Source organism: Pseudorca crassidens, chromosome 4, assembly GCF_039906515.1.
Source record: "Pseudorca crassidens isolate mPseCra1 chromosome 4, mPseCra1.hap1, whole genome shotgun sequence".
In the NCBI taxonomy this organism is placed as follows: Eukaryota; Metazoa; Chordata; class Mammalia; order Artiodactyla; family Delphinidae; genus Pseudorca; species Pseudorca crassidens.
Window position 1 is genome coordinate 110,685,871 of NC_090299.1, and position 19,990 is coordinate 110,705,860.

At 42.2% G+C, this 19,990-nt stretch overlaps 1 protein-coding gene and 1 pseudogene across 3 annotated transcripts in view; both read left to right on the top strand.

Annotated features, from left to right (window-relative positions):
* ANXA3 (annexin A3) overlaps positions 1–19,571 on the top strand; it is a 69,324-nt gene extending 49,753 nt beyond the window's left edge. For 2 of the 3 annotated variants that reach the window (XM_067736347.1, XM_067736346.1), the window contains 3 exons: positions 2,595–2,653; positions 4,711–4,833; positions 8,538–9,040. In XM_067736347.1, coding sequence (XP_067592448.1) covers positions 2,595–2,653; positions 4,711–4,833; positions 8,538–8,597 — 242 coding nt within the window. In that variant the 3' untranslated portion in view covers positions 8,598–9,040. Of the gene's footprint in view, positions 1–2,594; positions 2,654–4,710; positions 4,834–8,537; positions 9,041–18,998 lie in introns of those variants that run through there. The other variant, XM_067736349.1, reaches the window with a different exon arrangement.
* LOC137224132 (Y-box-binding protein 1 pseudogene) lies at positions 10,951–14,431 on the top strand (annotated as a pseudogene).
* Positions 19,572–19,990: the final 419 nt, after the last annotated feature.

The window sequence follows — 19,990 nt, forward strand, 5'->3', positions numbered from 1 at the left end:
GTTTTGGCTGCATCAGGTCTTAGTTGTGGCACGTGGGATCTTTCAATGTGGCACGCAGGCTCTTCACTGCGGCGTGCGGGCTTCTCTCTAGTTGTGGTGCGCGGGTTTTCTTTGTCCAGTCGTGGCACACGGGCTCCAGAGTGCATGGGCTCAGTAGTTGTGGCACGCGGGCTTAGTTGCCCCACGGCATGTGGGATCATAGTTCCCTGACCAGGGATTGAACCCATGTCCCATGCATTGGAAGGCGGATTCTTTACCACTGGACCACCAGGGAAGTCCCTCCATTTCATATTTTAATCTTTACAACAATTTTGCTGCTTTTTACCTTGCCTGCTGTAATATTTGAAAAACTTCATTGAGATGTACAAATTCTCACTTCATTGAGCTAAGAAGCATTTTCGGAAACAGACATTGAATTATGCACTAAATTAGGGCTATAATATACATTATTTTTTCAAGTAAACGAAAGACCTTATAATTTAAAGTTCAAGATATGTCACACTTTCATTTTCTATTTCAGTCTACCATTGGAATACAACAGTTTTTTTTTTTTAATCTTTATTGAGCTATAACTTAAGTACCATAAAACTCACCCAAAGTGTGCAATTCAGTGCTTTTTAGTGTCTTAACAGAGTTGTGCAACTGTCACCACTATCTAAGTTTAGGATATTTCCATCAGCCCCCAAAGAAACCCTGTGCCCCTTGACAGTCACTCCCCACTCCTCCCCAGCCCCCAGGCCCTGGCAACTACCAGTTTACTTTCTGTGTTGATAGATCTGCCTGTCCTGGCTATTTCATATACAAGGAATCTAATACAGTATGTCAACGCGTAGCTTTTGACGTGAAAAACCGTCTGAGTTCTAACATCTTAGAAATGCATGGTGGGAAGATTGCTAGCTGTCAGATCTGGACTTAGATAAGGAGAGGCTTTATTCAAAGAGACTATTTCAATAGGGAGAATAGTTGAGTCTCAGAAACGTACAAGAGTCTGAAAATCAAACAGAAAAAGCTTTTCTTTTATGGGGAGGAGATAAACAGACCTTAGCAGAAGCTTTCAAAGGGAAGTTGGACAAGCAAGGCGGCATAATCGTTGGGGGTTGACAGGAAATGTGTCTCGCTGTGTCAACTGGTTCTCAGGACCAGCTGAAAAGGGGACACGTTCTGCATTTCAACACCTGCTCAGGCTGGGGGGCCAAGCTAGGGTTCAGGGGCCTGTGTGGGGGAGGGGAGAGGCCTGAGTAATGGTCAAGAGAACACAGAGGGTAAGAAGTGGGCAACTGTCAACACTGGGTCATCATAATGAACTTCAGTGGACTCCCTGATTTTTAGGAATTTCCCTGAGTTTCCCTGCTGGGGTTGGGTCTTAAAGCAAGCTTTCTTATACTGCATATGCCACCATCTCCCCAAATATTCCTGAGGAACAAATCGTGTGTTTAAGAACATAAAGCGGAGAACAAGGTAAAGGGTTATGAAAAGAAAGGATTCTCTGCGTTTAGTCTGGGGTGAAGGAGATGATTGAAAAGCTTAATAGCTTAAAAGTGGGCATAAAACTTTCAATCAAATGATTAAGCCTTGCTGAATATTACTTTGAGAAAAAAACAGGTAATATCAATTTGCATCCTTGATTTCTTCTCAGACAGCTTCAAATCTATAACTGTTTTCATGTTTCTCCCAGATTCCATGTTTCTAATATATTTCTCTTTCTGTTTCCCTTGAATCACTTACACAAAAGGCCTTTTAGCTTTCCTTAAGAGAGTCTGAAAGGCATCATGAGAAAGTCACTATTCTTGTTCTGTTCTCCAAAATTCATTATAAAATTCCTTCACTTTGGGTCAGATTCCTACCTAGAGATCAGATTTAAGATGATAAAAATAATTGTGTTGCAATAAATAGATTTATTCCCTACAGACTTTTCTAGTCCTGGCTGTTTTCACGTTACTTAAAGGATAATTAATTTGCTTATGTTTTTGCCTGTTATCTTTTCCTTATTCTGCTTTACTTGTTATTTCAAAATAAAGAATTGAAAGATGGTAGTATTTTTTTGATGACTGAATTTAGATTATAGGTGCTGGTTCTAATGTAATTAATCAACCTATAAATTCTAATCCAGTCATTTAAGAGAAAATCTTTCCATTGGAAAAACTGGTTTTAAACTGAGCTGCAGTGCCCTTGCTTACCTAATGTGTTATTTGGAGCAACACCTCTGCAGTCTTTAGACCCAAGCTATTCATCAGTAGTCAAAGATGCTAGAAATGGAGCAATGGTACACCCTAGGGAGTTATCAATGTAAGCGTAGGTGTTGGTGTGTCTGGGATCTGGAAATGAGTCAGCGGCTGTGAGAGTTTCTTTGGCAGGTAATTTTATTTTCCCTTTGGCTAAGGATAATTACTGTGCTAAAGTTCCATGCAAGTATGACATTATACGGCTTTGAAATTCAGGTTAAGCATTCATTCACTCTTTCATTCTAAAGAAAAGCCAGGAATGGGGAGGAGAGTGGTATGGTTACTTAAAAAAAAATTTTGTAAACGTATTACTGTAGATTAACTCAATTTCTATTAAATGAAACTGAACATTACTTTGCTTTTTTATAACAGTCTGTTGTGCAAGGAACACGCCTGCCTTTTTAGCTAAAAGACTGCACCAAGCTTTGAAGGTTGGTCTGGAAACTTCATATATATTCTTAACTTGCCTCAAGGAGAATGTAAAAATATTGCTTAATGTTGATGGAATTTCGTCTTTCTTTTCCACCTTGATGAGTTCTCTTCTGTAGCTAATGTGTCTGCTAATTTGGCTCATTGGTTGTTAATGAGTATCCTCATCATTACAGACGTAGGTACACTGAAGTGTTGAGTAAATCATTTCCCCCACTTCACAGTAATGTGGGCAGTCGACTTGTTTTAGGACGACAGACCTCCAGCGTGAGCCAGTAGCCTCTCAAAATGCCTTACTTAAACCAAACTGCGTCAGCGGCCTTTCATGATACAGAAACCCTGTGTTTTCTCGTCTGCTGCCACTGCTGGATGGGGAGCTCCAGGAATCTGTTCAGGAGGTTTTCTTGCTCTTTTATGTCTTTAGACCCTCATACTGAGCCTGGCACATAGAAGGTGCTTACTTCAGGTTCTTCCTGGACATTTCCTGTGGAAGTCCATGTGCTCCTACAAGGCTGTGTCCAGAGTAAACACATCATTTTCCTCACCTCACCTCCCACCCCAGTCTTGCCCCCCATCCTGCGTTCAGTCATCTCAGTGGATAACCCCAGCAGGAACTAGCCTTGCCCAAGTCGCTGAAGTTATGCCTTTCCTCCCCAGCCTTGTTCCTACGCATCAGCCACAGCCTTCTTTCTCTTTCTTGACTGTGCTGAGCCTCTTCCCATGTCAGGGTCTTTGCATGTGTCGTCCTCTCTCCTCCAGGTCTGCCTATGGCTGTCTCCTTCTCATCTCTGAGGTCTCAGCTCAAATGTCACCTCCTGGGAGAGGCCTTCCCTCACTACACCGGTCAGCTGGCTTCCTTTCACTCACACTCCATCCCATCATTCTTATTACCATGTACTTGAGCAACTTGTTCATTGTCTTTACTGTCCATCTCCATCCATTAGAACGTAAACTGCATGAGAACAGAGATATCATCTGTGTCGTTCACTACCATATGCGCAGCACATGGCACAATGTCTGGCACATAGGAGGTGCTCAATAAGCATTTGCTGAATGAATGAATAAATGAATAGTGTCAATATTCACCTAACCGTTCAGCGAGAAATGTTACACTTCCCTTTCCTTCATTCTCCTCAGATGATATATCATTAAGTTTTGTCAATCAACCTTTATGAGCATCTCTTCAATCTATCCATTTTCTCCATCCCTACTGCCATTATTCTAGGTCAGGCCATCATCATCATCATCATTCTGTCTCTGTCTCTGTCTCTGTCTCTCTGTCTCTCCCCTTCTCTCTCTGGTTATGTAATCATCTCTGGATGCGTCCCAAAGCTTCTAGTCTTATTCTGTTATCTTCATCCCACCCTTGCCCTGCAGTCCATTCTTCATACTGTTGCTGTCAAAGGAATTTTCTGAAACCACAAATCTGATCTGATCTCAACACTCTCATGTTTAACAGATTGCAGTAGTTCTTCACACTTGGGATAAAGTCGAATTTCATTTCACGGTTTACAAAGTCTGGCCTTTCTAGACATATTTCTTGCTGTTCCTTCTGATTATTTATGTTCTTGCCCTAAACCATCACACATGCTGTTTCCTGTGTAGGAACACTTGTTTTCCTCTCTGTAAGAACTCCATTCCTTCTTCCCCTGGCTGATTATTTAGGCCCCAGCTTCAATACCACTTTCTCAAACAGACCTTTCCTAATCTTTGATCTATCTTAGGCCTCCCGAGCATATGCTCCCATAGTACCCAGTCGTTCCCATATGTCAGGTTTTATTGTAATGGCCCATTTTCTCGCCTGTATCCTTTACAAAATTGAAAGTTTAACCGGGGCATCTCATCTCTGTTTTCAGCATTTGACAATGTGATGGCACAAAGTGCTCCATAAATATTTCTTGAATAAATGGATGTTGATGTTTGATGAAAAATGAGTGAAGGAGAGTCACTGTGGTTGAATATTTTGTGTACCATTATCTATGTCCTGTAAATATAGTTCTATATGTTGTTTTGTGTGAGCAATGAGATTGGTATTGTGGACACTTGCATTTCTCAACAGGGTGCTGGGACTGATGAGTTTACTCTGAACCGAATAATGGTTTCCAGATCAGAAATTGACCTTTTGGACATTCGAGCAGAGTTTAAGAAGCAGTATGGCTATTCCCTACATTCAGCAATTAAAGTAAGTCTCTTCTTATAAATAGCAAAACATATCATGCCTCTCTCTACCCATCCTTTTTCCCTTATAATTCTCAAAACATGGAGATATGTGACTTAGGTTTCTCTGTCTTGTCAGTGTGTAAATGTGTTTCCTGAGTTTAAAAGAGTAATAACAAAATATCCCTTAAAAACTGTGATTATTTTTCAGCTCTAAGATCCCAGGCACATAAAAGACACTCAACATTTTTTTCAGGTTTAGTGGCCACTAATTTTTCTTCTTTTGTGAATTGCATATGCAAGTTGCTTAACCTATTTTTTATATTGCAGTATTTGAATTTATTTCAGTTTTTCTTTCTGACAATAGAAGAAAAGTACGTATTTAAAATTTCTTCTTTGTTTGACTCAAAAGATAACATCGTTCTGCACCTTGGAGTTCTTTTATTTCAGGATATAGGAAGCTTTCTCATTCTTTTTAACAGCTGCGTATCATTCCATTATTTGTATATTTGTACCTACCACATCAACAGATGTTTCAAGTTTCTTGCTATTATAAACAACGCTGCAATACGCATATACAATTTCATAAGGTACAAGTGTATCTGAGGGATAAGTTCTCATGAGTTGGTAGGATTGCTGAGACAGATGTAAATATATCCATAATTTTGGTAAGTATTACCAGTTGACTTCCACTGCACCTCAGTTAGTCAACTAGATTCATTCACCAAAATCGTTTTTGTTTTTTGTTTTTAATGAGAGCCGTTGTTTTTGCACTAAACCTTTGCAGGAAAAGATGCATGCCTAAGTTGAAATAGAAAACTTATTCAAAAAGGCAGCTGTCAGGCTGTGCCTGGGGCTTAGCACAGATTCCATCAACTGCTCATACTCAACGAAATTTAAATCGATCTGACACATTACAATAGTTTCAATCAACAGAGAAAGATACAATAACGTTAACCAAATTGTTTTTGCCAAGGCAGAAAAGGAGAGGCATATGTTTTATAAAGATTGCCAGTAACAAGGTTGAAACACGAAGAAAGCCTTCAGTTCACCCTTGGCAAACTGGGAAATTCAGTTAACTGGTAGCTCTCCCTGCCCCCCTCCATGGTCTGGGTAATTGAGGCTTATTGTATTAGGAAACATTTAAGCAACGTGTATCTTGACAGAAAAGAAAAATCCATTGCTGCAGAGTTCAGTGTGTAATTTAAAATTATCTAAGGTTTCTTCACTTCTGTCACCTAACATACATTATCAAGTAATCTCATTACGTTTTCAAGACTGACGAATAGGATGTTTTCAATGGTTAAAATTCTGTAATTCAGGAGCTAGAGTTCCATTTTGTATATCATCTCAGCCTTGGGTTCCTCTTCCTTCCGTCTTTAATTTAGACATTTCTCTGCTCATTAACACCTTTCTCAAATGATGACTGGAGGGGAGGAGAAGAGGAAGAGAGTAGGTGAGAACAAATCTGTATTTCTTAATAATAGGATCTTAATTTAAAAATTGGATGAAATTACAGTTTTTGGTAGATTTCCTTTATCAACAAGTTGAGTAGCTATTTAATAAATAGCATATTTCCAGGGTCTTTAAAGGAAAATATAATAGCTACCCTCAGTTAATTCATAATCTATGTGGAGACTGAGGTGGGCATAAATAAAACAATTACAAGATAATAATACGAGTTACCACAGTATTCTGCCTAATAATATTTCATATTGATAGTACATACTAAAACGTGAGATTATAAATGCAAAAAATTTTTTTTTAAAAAAGAGAGAATAAAGTGGCTGACATAAAGAAATAATATGGGGCTTACCTGGTGGTGCAGTGGTTGAGAGTCCGCCTGCTGATGCAGGGGACACGGGTTCGTGCCCCAGTCCGGGAAGATCCCACATGCCGCGGAGCGGCTGGGCCCGTGAGCTATGGCCGCTGAGCCTGCGCGTCCGGAGCCTGTGGTCCGCAACGGGAGAGGCCACAGCAGTGAGAGGCCTGCGTACCGCAAAAAAAAAAGACGTTTGGGATTAGATAGGGAATATTTCTTGGGAAATGGGTCTTGAGCTTGCCTTTCAGGTGAATAAGCTTGTGTTAAGTGCCTCGCATGAGCCAGGTGCTATGCCGGTCAATAGGGTCTCAAAGGGGAATGCTCTAGAAACATATATATGATGAGAAGTAGGAGGATAAGAATTAATCAGGCACTTGATTGATTAGGAGTCTACCTTGGGAATATGGAAAAATAAAATCTGAGTGGCAATATGCATTCAGTTGAAAGGAAGACTTGAGATCACAGAATTCGTATTCCATTCATTCCATTTAAAATATTTACTGAATGTATATTATGTGCCAGGTTCAGGATTACAGTTATAAGTAAAGAAAAAAGTTTTCTGTCCTTATGGAATTAGAAATAAATGTAAAATTACAACCATGTTCAATGTAAAGGAGATTGTGCTATAAGATCACATAACAGGAGGATTTGACCTATAGGAAGGTTATGATTCAGATCTAAAAATGACTAGACTTAACAAGGCGAAGGCTGTGGGGGTCAGAGGTCAGCAGAGCCTTCTAACAAAAGGAATTGCAAGTGGAAAGATCTCGTGGTGGAGGAAACATTAATGAAAATTGAGGCTGGCGGGACCAGATCATTCAGGACTTTTTCTGACAATGTCTAAGGATTTTGTCTTGCTTAAGAGCGATGGGAGGCCAGTGAAGTGTTTAAATTTTAAGCACATAGTGTCATGACCAGAAGTATATTTAGAAAAGATCCCTGTGACTGTGGAGAATGAATTGGACATAAGATAGAAGGTATGTGGGGTGATGAGTTACTATATTCGTCATATTAGAGTAGCTCTGACTGTAACACAAAATAGTGATGCAAAGCTACTGGTAATACAAAAGGAGGAAAGAGCAAAGACTCTAAAGATATCTAGGAGTTAAAACTTAAGGGACTTGGTATGAACATCTTGGTGTGAGGAGAAAGGAAGGGAAGGGGTCGAGGATGACTCCCAGGTTTCTAACTCCCAGACTCATAACAAACGTGGCATCTTGTACTGTAAGCCTCAATCTCACCTGGTATCTTTTCTAAAGCAAGATCCTTTTTTGGCTAGCCTAGGCGAGAGGAACTGGGAAACATACTCTGTGGGGATGTAGTTCATTTCACTTTCTTAAGTCAGGAAGTATAGTTTGGTGTTAAGGAGCCAGGTTAACTGGGTTCGAATCCTCCCTCTGCATTTATTCTCTATATAGTTTGGGGCAAATTTCCCAACCTCTGTTTTTCTTGTTTTACTTATCTGTTAGGTGGAGCTACTATGGTATCTACTGTACAGAGTTATTATAAGGGTTAAAGGAGTTAACCCTTAGAAGAGCAAGTGTTAGATAAATACTAATATAAATATTATTAAAACTATAATTTCCTAAAGTTTTGTGAGAAAAATAAGATTATGTAATATTAGGTAATTGATGCACTCATTTTTTTTAAACCCAAATTGAAATTTAATTGCAGTATATCAGGAAGAATTTAAACATCATATATTATAAAGAAGATGCTAGGCTGGAACAGGATTACACTCAGGTGTGAATGGGTGATGGAGTTACAGGTGCATTTCACTAAATGGTACAGGTCAGGAGCCTTACACGCCAGTGAATCCCCTAGTGCTGTGCGATTTGATTCATTCATGGTCCCCTCATTATTTACGCCATGTCTGTCCTTCTCTCCATCGGTCCTGTCCCTTACAGTCAGATACTTCTGGAGATTATGCAATCACACTCGTAAAGATCTGTGGAGGAGATGACTGAGTCAAGAATATCATTTCTAAAGGCTGCCTGCTCCCATGACGGACTTTTCCCACAGCTCTAATTACTTCTTTCTCGCAGTATTTACAAGTACAAGCAAGTGTCAAGAGCAACCTGTTTTCCTAATAGAGATTTTCATTGTTCCATAATAATAACAACAACAAAGTGATTATTATCGTAGAACATCTCATCATAATGTAGCCGTTTATAAATGAAATTTTTCAATGACATTAAGGATCAGCTAATACTATCCAAATTATATTTCTGCTTTGGAAGTGAGACTCTTTGTTCAGTTCTAAAACATAAAATGCAAAACAGTGTAATACAAGTTCTTGCCTCTGTGAAAGGTAATCTGTTGTTATCGTCAACCAGCATTGTTTGGTACCCGGCACTGACAACTAATGACATTTTAAAACATGTTTTGGTTATAAAGCTTTTGCTGCTTCCATTTGTCTACCGTCTTATTAATCACATTCATCCTTAAGAAAGGAATAAACACGAAGATGTATGTACTCCTGGCTTCCCCTTTCTCGTCTGATCAAGCTAGAGCAGTGGCAATGCATAATAATTCATTTCAGAAAACGTCTGCTGAACTACTGCTCTAACCATTGCCCATCTGAATGGCAGCACGAATTGTGGTCGTTTCATGTTAAATACAGGGGTGTTTAGAATCAAGTTTCTAAGATATGCTTTTCCTCTAAAATAAGTTGGCAAAACTACACATTTCAACAAATCTTTCATGTTACCTTTGAAAGGGACCTAGGATGAAATACCTAGACTAAAAGGAAATATATGAGGTAAAAAATTCTAGTTGGAGTTATTAGTCTGACCTAAAATAGAAACGATAGCTGTGTGAGAAACAGTGATGTCCAGGACTTTTAATCAGTGGATTCCACTGGTCAACATTTCTGAGACCTTGCAGAAAGATGGAGAAGTTATTTCTCATTCTGAGATGCATATGGGAACAAAGCACAGGGATTTAGAATCCACATACCAGGTTTTGACATCCTGCCCTACCATTTACCACTCTGTAATGCTGGGAACTACGAAACCCTGCTAAACCAAAGTTGTCTCATCTTAACAGCACTTACCTCTCTCATAGGTTTGTTATTTTAAAAAAAAAGATTAAGTGAAATGATGCCTGTGAAGCACTTAGCCCTGTGCCTGGACATGGCAAGTGTTCAGTTACCATGTTATCATTTATTATTACCAAGCAACATCAAAATGATCATGACAGCATTGCAACCATTCTTCAATAGACTTCAGTTCACCTACCATGTGACACACCCTGTGCTAAGTTAAGTGTTGGGTACACCAGAGGAACGAAGACTCGTTTCCTTTGCCCAAAGAGCTTAAAATCTGTTTAGGGAGAGAGACCCATGTGGTGGAGGCTTAGAGTACAAGGGGAGGTGACCGGTGATAGGCAGGGGCTAGATTATGAAGGTCTCACAGACCATGCTCAAGAGTTTACAAGCAAGGGAGAGTCATGGAAGGAGAATTCAAGGAGGATTTCAATCAGGGAAATGATTTTTTGGTCAAATTTTTGATCAAGGAAGAGGAATGTGTGGGAGAAGAAAGCTAAAGGCAGGGAGCCCACTTGGCAAATTAATTTTCTAATCAATACTAGACGCGTCAGTCTGAGCTAAGATAATGGCAAGGGAGAAAAGGGGGGGGAATATACACACTCAAGAAGTATTTAGGAGGTAAAATTGACAGAACACAATAATCAAAAGGGTCAGGTGTCAAGTATACCCTCACGATTTCGGCTTAAGTGATTTGGTAAGTAAGTGTCTCACCAAGCAATAAATCATTGCTAATACTCATTGAGTGCTTACTGTATATCAGGCACTATGTTAAACAGTGTAGTATATGATAAATCATTAATCCTCAAGGAACTTTCCAATGTAGGTGTTAACTCACAGATACAGGAATGGAAGCTTAGAGAAATTAAGTAACTTGCCCATTGGAAGAGCCAAGATTTAAACCCAAGCAGCCCAACTCACAGTGTCCAGGCTATTAACCACTATTTTGCCTTAGAATTTATCCCACTCCAAGGCCACTGTTCTTTTCAACCCTAGAACTTAGTTATTGGAACGCAGGGATTTTTGTCTGTTACATTCACTGCTATATCCCTAGTGTTTAGAAAGTGCTTGGCATGTAAAAGGCACTTATCTATAGCATTGCATGTCATGTATTTTATTTATTTTGACTGCTACATATCACTCCATTGTGTAAGTCATATATTCATAAGTATAATTTCTAGGAGGCCACAAGATTGCCCTGGGGGAAGTAGGGGGACGCATCATTTTATCTGGATCTCTTCCCTTTGTGCTTCTTGAAGTGATGGTGCCCCACTATGGCTACAGAAGTAGCCTTCATCTCCAGTCAGTAAGGGGCAGAGTGTAACATGAAAAACACAAAACTAGGAAGGCCTTGGGTTTTTCTCTTTAACGGGTTCTGATCACCAATTTCCCATGTTGGGCAGCGGTTGGGGTGGAGATGAAGATGGCGAGTGGGTCCCACACCAAGAAGCAATGCTCTGATACCAGCTGGATGTCCTGCAATTCCGCTCAATTCTGACACTGTCTACCTGGTGCTAGCAAACCCCATAGGTTAAGGGCTCAGTCCTATAAGACTACCCCCCTCTTCAGGTACCAGTCAAGGTTGTCACCTGTGCTTCTGACCGACTGGCTAAAGATTGGAGTTTCCATCAACCTCCACTTTGGGTGTGACCAATTTGTTAGAGTGCTTCACAGAACTCAGGGAAACCTTTACATGTTTAGCAGTTTATAATAAAAGAATATGGTAAAGGATACAGATTAACGTCTAGATGGAAGGGATGTGTAGGGCAAGGTGGGTGGGAAGAGGTGTGGAGCTTCCATGCCCCATCCAGGCCCACCCCCTCCATCCCCCCTGCCCAGTACCTCCATGTGTTCACCAGCCCGGAAGCTCTCCGAACCCCAGACTATTGGAGTTTCATAGAAGCTTCATCACGTAGGCTTGAGTGATCATTAACTCCATTTTCAGCCCTTTACCCTTCTCAAGAAAACGAGGGGCAGGGCTGAAAATTCCAAGCTTCTAATCATGGCTTTGTCTTTCCAATGACCAGCCCTCATCCAGGAGCCACCCAGAGTCACCTCCTTAGCAAAGACCAAATATTAGGACAAAAGATACTCCTAATGCGCTTACCACTTAGGAAATTACAAGGGTTTTAAGAGTCCTGTGCCATGAATGAGGGGCAGAGACCAATATATATGTTTTCTGTTACCTCACCAGGGATTCACTGTGTACCTTGTCATAAAAAAGGATAGCTACTAAACCATTGTGAAAGTCAATGTAAATGTTATACATCTCTAAATTCCTAGTCCAGTTCCCTAGTCAGAGTAGGTACATGACAAATCTTAATGACGATTATTTGTAAAGTGGGGTTGTAGATCTTTCCTGCCCTTTGCACCAAATAGGTTGATGTAAGGAGCACAGGAAATAATGCTTGGAGCTACTGTGAAAAGTATTGAATGCTATTCAAACGTGATGTAGAATTGATAGTAAAATTATCATTTTTGTTGTATGTATGAATCAAGGACTTACTACGTGCTGAGTACTATGCTAGATATTTTAGATCTCATTTATTCTCAGAGCATGGTTATATGAGTCAGTGTTATCGCCATTTACAGATGAGGAAAATGAGGCTCAGAAAGGTTAGGATACTAGCCCAAGGTTACACAGCAGGAAAACCAAGGTGTAGGATCTAGGTCAGATGGTATTTGTGCATGAGTGAGTATGAAGAAACATAAGAACATGAAGGGAGTGGTGATCACTGGACAGAACCCTGCAAAGAGAAAGGAACTTTGAGATAATGAAAGGCTGCAAGGAAAGCTCTCTTCCAACCCCTCTACTCTCATCCTTCTTGCCTCCTATGCATTGGGCCAGCTGGTAGCTGCTGAAAGTATGTTTCTGATGATTCTGATGGAACGTGGTTATCTCAAGATGGAAGGTTGTTAGTGACCCTTCCAAAGAACTGCAATATTTATTTAAATGTTTAAATACTACATGAGAATGAGAGGGGCTGTATAGGGCACAGGACAGTGCGTGGTTTAGTGCACGGGCCCTGAGGTCATGCTGCCCAGATCTGTGACTGTAGGCAAATTACTTGACCTTGCTAAGTCACCTCTTCCTCACCCTTAAAATGGGGACAGTGGTAGTTCCTATCTCATAAAGTTATTTTGATCATTAAACAAGAAAACATTTAAAAGGTGGTTAGCACAGAGTTCTATCGGTAGCGGGAGCGGAGAGCGGACCCCAGAGAGCCCCGAGCAGCCTCACCGCTGCCGCCGGCCTAGTTACCGTCCCAGCCCGAGAGGAGCCGCAGCTGCCGCAGGGGGCCCCAGTCACCGTCGCCGCAGCCACAAGCAGCGAGGCAGAGACCCGGCAGCCGCCCGCCGCCCCCCGCCCTCAGCGCTGCCGACCCCAAGCCCCGCACGACGGGCAGCGGCGGCGCCGGGCGCGGCGGCCCGGGCGGCCTCACACCGGCGGCGCCTGCCGGCGGAGACGAAAAGACCATCGCATCGAAGGTTTTGGGAACAGTAAAATGGTTCAGTGTGAGAAACGGGTGTGGTTTCATCAACAGGAATGACACCGAGGAAGATGCATTTGTTCACCGGACTGCCATAAAGAAGAAGAACCCCAGGAGGCACCTTCGCGGTGTAGGAGATGGGGAGACCGTGGAGTCCGATGTCGTTGAAGGAGAAGAGGGTGCGAAGCAGCAAACGATGCAGGCCTTGGAGCGGTTCCAGCGCAAGGCGGTAAACGTGCCGCACACCGCGACCACTAGAGCCGCTCTCCACGTCGCAGCGGTCCTCCACGTCGCAGCGGTCCTCCACGTCGCAGCGGTCCTCCACGCAACCTCCAGCAGAAGTACCAGAAGAGTGAGAGTGGGGAAAAGGCGGAGGGATCCGAGAGAGTCTCCGAAGGCCAGGCCCGACAGCGCCGGCCCTACCGCAGGCGCAGGCGCCCACCTTACTGCATGCGGAGACCCTATGGGCGTCGAGCACAGCGTTCCAACCCTCCCGTGCAGAGAGAGGTGATGGAGGGTGCGGACAACCAGGGTGCAGGAGAACAAGGTAGACCAGTGACACAGAATATGTATCGGGGTTATAGACCACCGTTCCGCAGGGGCCCTCCTCGCCAAAGACAGCGCAGAGAGGACGGCAGTGAAGAGGATATGGAAAATCGAGGAGATGAGACCCAAGGTCAGCCGCCCCCTCAACGTCGGTACCGCCGCAACTTCAATTACCGACGCAGACGCCCAGAAAACCCTAAACCACAAGGTGGCAAAGAGACAAAAGCAGCAGATCTACCAGCTGAGAATGCGTCCGCTCCCGAGGCTGAGCAGGGCGGGGCTGAGTAAATGCTGGCTTACCATCTCTACCATCATCCGGTTTAGTCATCCAACACGAAGAAATGAATATGAAATTCCAGCAATAAGAAATGAACAAAAGATTGGAGCTAAAGACTAAAGTGCTTGCTTTTTGCCTGTTGACCGGATAACTAGAACGATCTGCGTTACCTATGCAGCATGGGGTTTTTATTATTTTTACCTAAAGACGTCTCTTTTTAGTAATGACATACGTGTTTTGTTTTTTTTTTTAAAAAAGCCTGGTTTTTCTCAATACATCTTTAAAGGTTTTTAAATTGTTTCATATCTGGTCAAGTTGAGATTTTTAGGAATCTCATTTTTAATTTGTAATAAAAGTTTACAGCTTGATTTTTTCAAAAAAGTCAACAAACTGCAAGCACCTGTTAATAAAGGTCTTCAATTAAAAAAGAAAAAAGAAAAAGATGGTTCGTATAGTGCTTAGCGTATGGTAAGCCCTCAAAAAATGTTAGCCCAGATCATATTATTATTAGTGTATTATTCAAGGGCCATGTTTTTTATTGCCTCCAATTTCCACAAGGTGGCAGGTCGAGTTCAAAGTGGACCCCATGGCTCTGTGTCCCAAAGGCAAAACCTATTTTTAATTGTTTCAGAATAACTGGGACAATTATGAATTGTTCAGAAACATCTTCATTGTCTATAGAATGTTTGGCACGGTCCAGGCATCTTACTGTTGCTGAAAAACCCTTCTTAATGGACCATATGGATGATTTAATTTAATCCTCTGTTTCTCACGATTCCCGGCACCGTCTGCATTTACATGAAATGTATATTAACTCTTCCAGGGATCACCTGGCTGAGTACATTCAAGTCATCTCGTTATGCACTAAGTTTAGTCCCTGGAAGACTGTGAAGAGGAGACAACGAGCAAGCTGGAAGGAGTCCTGGTCTCTGTGACTGGTGAACTGTAGAAGGCAGGAGATCTGTACACCTCATCTTAGAGTGACAGGGTGTTTGCTCATGAGGAGCTATAACAGGGCATATTGAGGGAAATGTTTCAATAGTAGAATTCAGACTTTTCTTCTATGTATCTATCCTCTTTTTCCATTTCCCTAATTTCATGTCATATTGCTAACCTCCAATTTCTACAATTTTACTTTGTCTTTAACGCATTGGTTTTGGGGTCAGATCACACTGGGTCCAATTCCTGACTCCACTACCCATGATGGCAGTGATTATAGCAGCACATATTTGACAAATACTTCTTTACACCGCCATTCTTTTTTTAATTAATTTTTTAATTGTGGTAACGTTGACTTATATAAGTTTCATGTGTACAGTGTTATATTTCTACTTCTGTATACCCTACAACATCAGTTCTTTACCTGATAATAACAAAACCTACCTGAAAGAGTTGTGAGGATTGAATGAAATAAAGCACATGAAGGATTTAATTCAATCAGAAATAGTTACTAGTAATTACAATGGCATAGCCTTGCCCAGCAAGTGGCAGATAGAACGTGTTCAACGAGCATTTGTAGAGTAAATAAATGATACTTATTTTAGTACTTCACAGTGATAGTAACTCTTAAGACTGGCCTTGGATATCTTCAAGGGAAACGCTCACTGAAATCAGTGTGATCTTGTCAAATGTGTTCTCTGATTATGGGAGTCCAGTGATATATAAAGCTCCCCAGGCTTGTTTCCTGCCCACCACTCATAATTGTGACATGTGAGCATTCAAGTTACTTAACCTTTCTGTGCCTTGATTTCCTTATCTGTAAAGCCAGTGTGGCAATAGCATTTAATACTTCAGATTCAGATAGGTGTGAGGCTTCAGCAAGTCAGTTTAGGTAAAGCACATAGCACAGAGCTTGCCATACCTTAAGTGCTCAATAAATGTTAGCTGTTATCCTCTGGCTCGGTTTGGAAGACCTACCATTGCTTCTATTTGATTCACTTGGGGGATTTTGGGATGTTGGAAAGTCAACGCTTCTAGTTTGTAATTAGGAAAGAAGATAAAGCAGACCTCTTGACAATTTCCTGCGTATGAAACCTTGTGTTTTATGAACCACGGAAAGTACCCCAAATTTCTTCTCAACCCACCCCAGCAAACTGACAAATTCAGACCTTTCCCACCCACTCTCTGTACATCTCCCGTGGGACTATGAAAATAAAGGAAGTATTCGTTGCTTTGTGCATAAGCTGTTTTCCTAGTGGTATATTTCTTCTAGTTTCGACAAACTCAAGCTTTCTGCCAGTTTTATCTACCAAAGGGTCAGCCCTGCTCCGAGACCAGAGTTTGCCTGTTTCTGTGGATTTTGCAAAGTCAAAAGTGGGAGAGAGGCAAATTTCAAGTGAGGAGAGTTACAGAGTAGGAGTAGCACTGAATGGCTGCTGCAGTGAACAGTAAAAAGAAATCCCCAGTCTTCAAACCCAGGACACCAAAACAGCCCATTCAGCTGCATGAGTTTTAAAACACAATTATGCATGAGGGAGAAAGGGCCATCAAAACCTACTGGAGTCCTCTGCTGGCACAAGCTTTGTGGAACTGGATGTGGCAATAAATAATGGCCAGGGTGACTTGCAGAGCTCTGGGCTTGCCCTGAAGTAACTGATACAGTATCAACCACCAGACAAAAGAGAACTTTGACAAAGGATACTGAGATGAAATCAGCTCCCACATACAGGAGCATGCCACAGTGGGGTAGAAGGTGGGGAGAACAAAGGTCCGGGCGGGAAGTGAGCGAGAAGGAGACAAAGTCACACCTCCCGTTAGAGAACTGCAGGCAGAGCAGAACTAGCCTATACCAGTGCTCCTGGCCACATCTGTCACGCGAAGGTTAGAGGTTTTCAAAGTGGAAAATTTAAACTTTTCGTTTTGCTTTGTGTTAGAGAGTCAAGTCTACAGAGACAAATTCACATCATGTATTGCACATTCTGTGTAAACAGGTGTTGACTGATGTCTTCATGCAAAATATCTTCTTTGGTTGGCTGTCAGTCAAACCAAGTCTGTGAGTCCTTTATTCCTTCAAGTATTTATTGCATGGTAACCATGGACTAGGAACTGTGCTAGGTGCTGGGGTTACAGGATGAATAAAACTACTCATTTTCTGACTTCAAAGACTTGATATTCTGGGGAATGAGAAAGAGAAAGTAAAGACAGATACCCAGCTAATTAGTAAATACAGTGTGGTGGTGGTGGTGATGATGGTGACAGTGGTGATAGTGGTGATGGTGGTGGTGGTGATGATGGTGACGGTGGTGATAGTGGTGATGGTGGTGGTGGTGATGGTGGTGATGGTGGTGGTGGTGATGATGGTGACAGTGGTGATAGTGGTGATGGTGGTGGTGGTGATGATGGTGACGGTGGTGATAGTGGTGATGGTGGTGGTGGTGATGGTGGTGATGGTGGTGATGGTGGTGGTGGTGATGGTGGCGATGGTGGTGGTGATAGTGGTGATGGTGATGGCGTTGGTGATGGTGGTGGTGGCAGTAGTGATAGTGGTAGTGATGGTAGTGGTGATAGTGGTAGTAGTGGGGGTGATGGTGGTGGTGATGATAGTGATCATGGTGGTAATAGTGATAGTGGTGCTGGTGTTAGTGGTAGTGTTGGGGGTTGATGGTGGTGGTGGTGGATGGGTGTGGGCAGCAGGCAGACCTGGCTGCCCAGCCTTGAAGATGTTTGACCTCAGACAAGATTCTCACACTGTTGCTCCTGACTTCCAGAGTTGACAAATAAAATATTTAAAGAAACTGCTGATTATTAGATGCTCAATTAAAAACTGTTAAAGTCCTATATGGCAATGATTAAGAGTCTAAAGCCAGTCTAGTTCAGGTTCAAATTCTAGCTCTAAACATACTAGTCATGAACAAATTATTTAAACTCTTGGTGCCTCCGTTTCCTTATCTGTGAAATTTGATAGTAATAATTAAACCAACCACCTCAGATTAAACAGATTAAATAGATCAATGCATGTAAGCACTTAGAACAACCCAATGAATAGTATGCTCTATGTGAGTGCTAACTATTTATCATGAACTATAGTAAAATGTGATATGCTCTGTAACGATGCTATTTAAAATGCTGTGAACTACTATGCATCATAACATCTTATGGAAAAACCCAAATGAACTTTTTGGCCTACCCAGTAGATATAGATATAGATAGGCAGATAGACAGACACACGTATAAAAGAGATACTTGATATTTTGCTACATAGGAAAAAAAAAAGAACATGTTAACAACACAGAGGGAAACAGAAAGCCAGAGCGACTAGAAGAACACACATGACAGTGGTAACTGTTCATCTCTGGGTGGTCTGATTACAGGTAACTCATTTGTTCCCCCTAAGTTTTGTGTTTTATAAAATTTTAACAGTTATTGGTTCACTAATTTTAAAACATTTTAAAATGTTTAAGGAAGGAAGTAAGGAAGTTTGGTGATTAAAAGGTGCGTAGAGGGCTTCCGTGGTGGCGCAGTGGTTGAGAGTCCGCCTGCCGATGCAGGGGACGTGGGTTCGTGCCCTGGTCCGGGAGGATCCCACATGCTGCGGAGCGGCTGGGCCCGTGAGCCATGGCCGCTGAGCCTGCGCGTCCGGAGCCTGTGCTCCGCAACGGGAGAGGCCACAACAGTGAGAGGCCCACGTACCGCAAAAAAAAAAAAAGGTGCGTAGAGCTCCAGTGAAGGATTGATAAGATCTATCAGGGAAGGTGTCACCGGGAATGGAAACTCTGAGCCAGGTATTAAAGAAATTAACTAGTAGGGGCTTTGAAGACATACAGACTGGTACAGAGATGAGGACGAGCTCCCAAGAACTGCCCGATTATGTATTATTTGATTACACGGGAAAGTCATGCAGCAAATAGTGCATGGGATAAGTGGACCATCAACCCTCAGTGAAGAGCCTTCTCTGGGCCTGAATATCGAGCCCATCCCTCGTGTTCACTTGTTGTCCTGTTTGCTGTGGTATCTGGTGGAAAGTTTGGTTCCTCTCTCTCTCACTCTCTTTTTCTCTCTCCAATTTCAGAAATCTCATTGTGGAATCCTGTCTGTTGAAGAGAGCTAGAGACCAGTTTAAGTCTTTGTGATGGAACCCACAGAACAGATGTTAATTATATTACCTACTTTCCAGACACTGACAGGTAATCTGAGAGACATGTAGACCTCCCTATCATGGCTGAGAACCAGTGTAAGTTCCATCTTGTGGATGTCCACTCAAAGCTGAGTCTTTCCCAGGAAGTGGGTGATACACAGTGACGTTCAGCTGGGAATGGTCCTACTTTTCCAGCTCTTCCTGTGCCTCTGGACTCTAAGGCGGTACCAGCCTGTGCCACAGGCAGGGCCCACCAGCTCAGGGCACCTGGCAGTTATCTTCTGGGTACCAGCCTGCACCTTAGCCTTCTGACACTGGAGGGCTAAATGCGACAGCAATGACTGGAGAATGTCTTCAGTTTATTCCTGTATGTTTCTGGAGAGAAGACCTGGTGACAGGGAAAAAGCAGCTTCCTTCTTCTCTCTACCTCCTGTCTCTTCTTAAGCCCTCTGCTTTAATTTCTGGCTGACTTGAGCAATGTTGACAAGACAAAGAGAAGTCTTTCCACTGTTTAGTCTACTTTTAATTATTTCAATATGGAGACCTTCCCTGGCCACCAGGCAACAACTGTCCATTCTTGATTTTCTCCTCTTTCTTACTTCTGGGTGCTGGGGATGTAGTTTGGTTGGACCAGAAACTTCTTGGGAGGTCCAAGCTTTCCCAGAATGTATAATCTACCCAGAGAAAGCCCCTGTGGGGAAACTCCACAGATCTTTCTCTGGCTACACCTCTGGGGACACTGTGGTTGTCCTACTTCTCCTGGGCTGCTCTTGGCTTCCTCAGTGTGATGGTTCTGTCTTCTTTCTTCAGGAAAAAGTCTCCCTGACCTCTCCCTTCCTAGGTATAAAGGAAAGACTCTAGGCTTTGGAGCCACACTCTGAGTTTAAATGCCACCTACTTGCTGTGTAACTTTGGGCAAATTACTT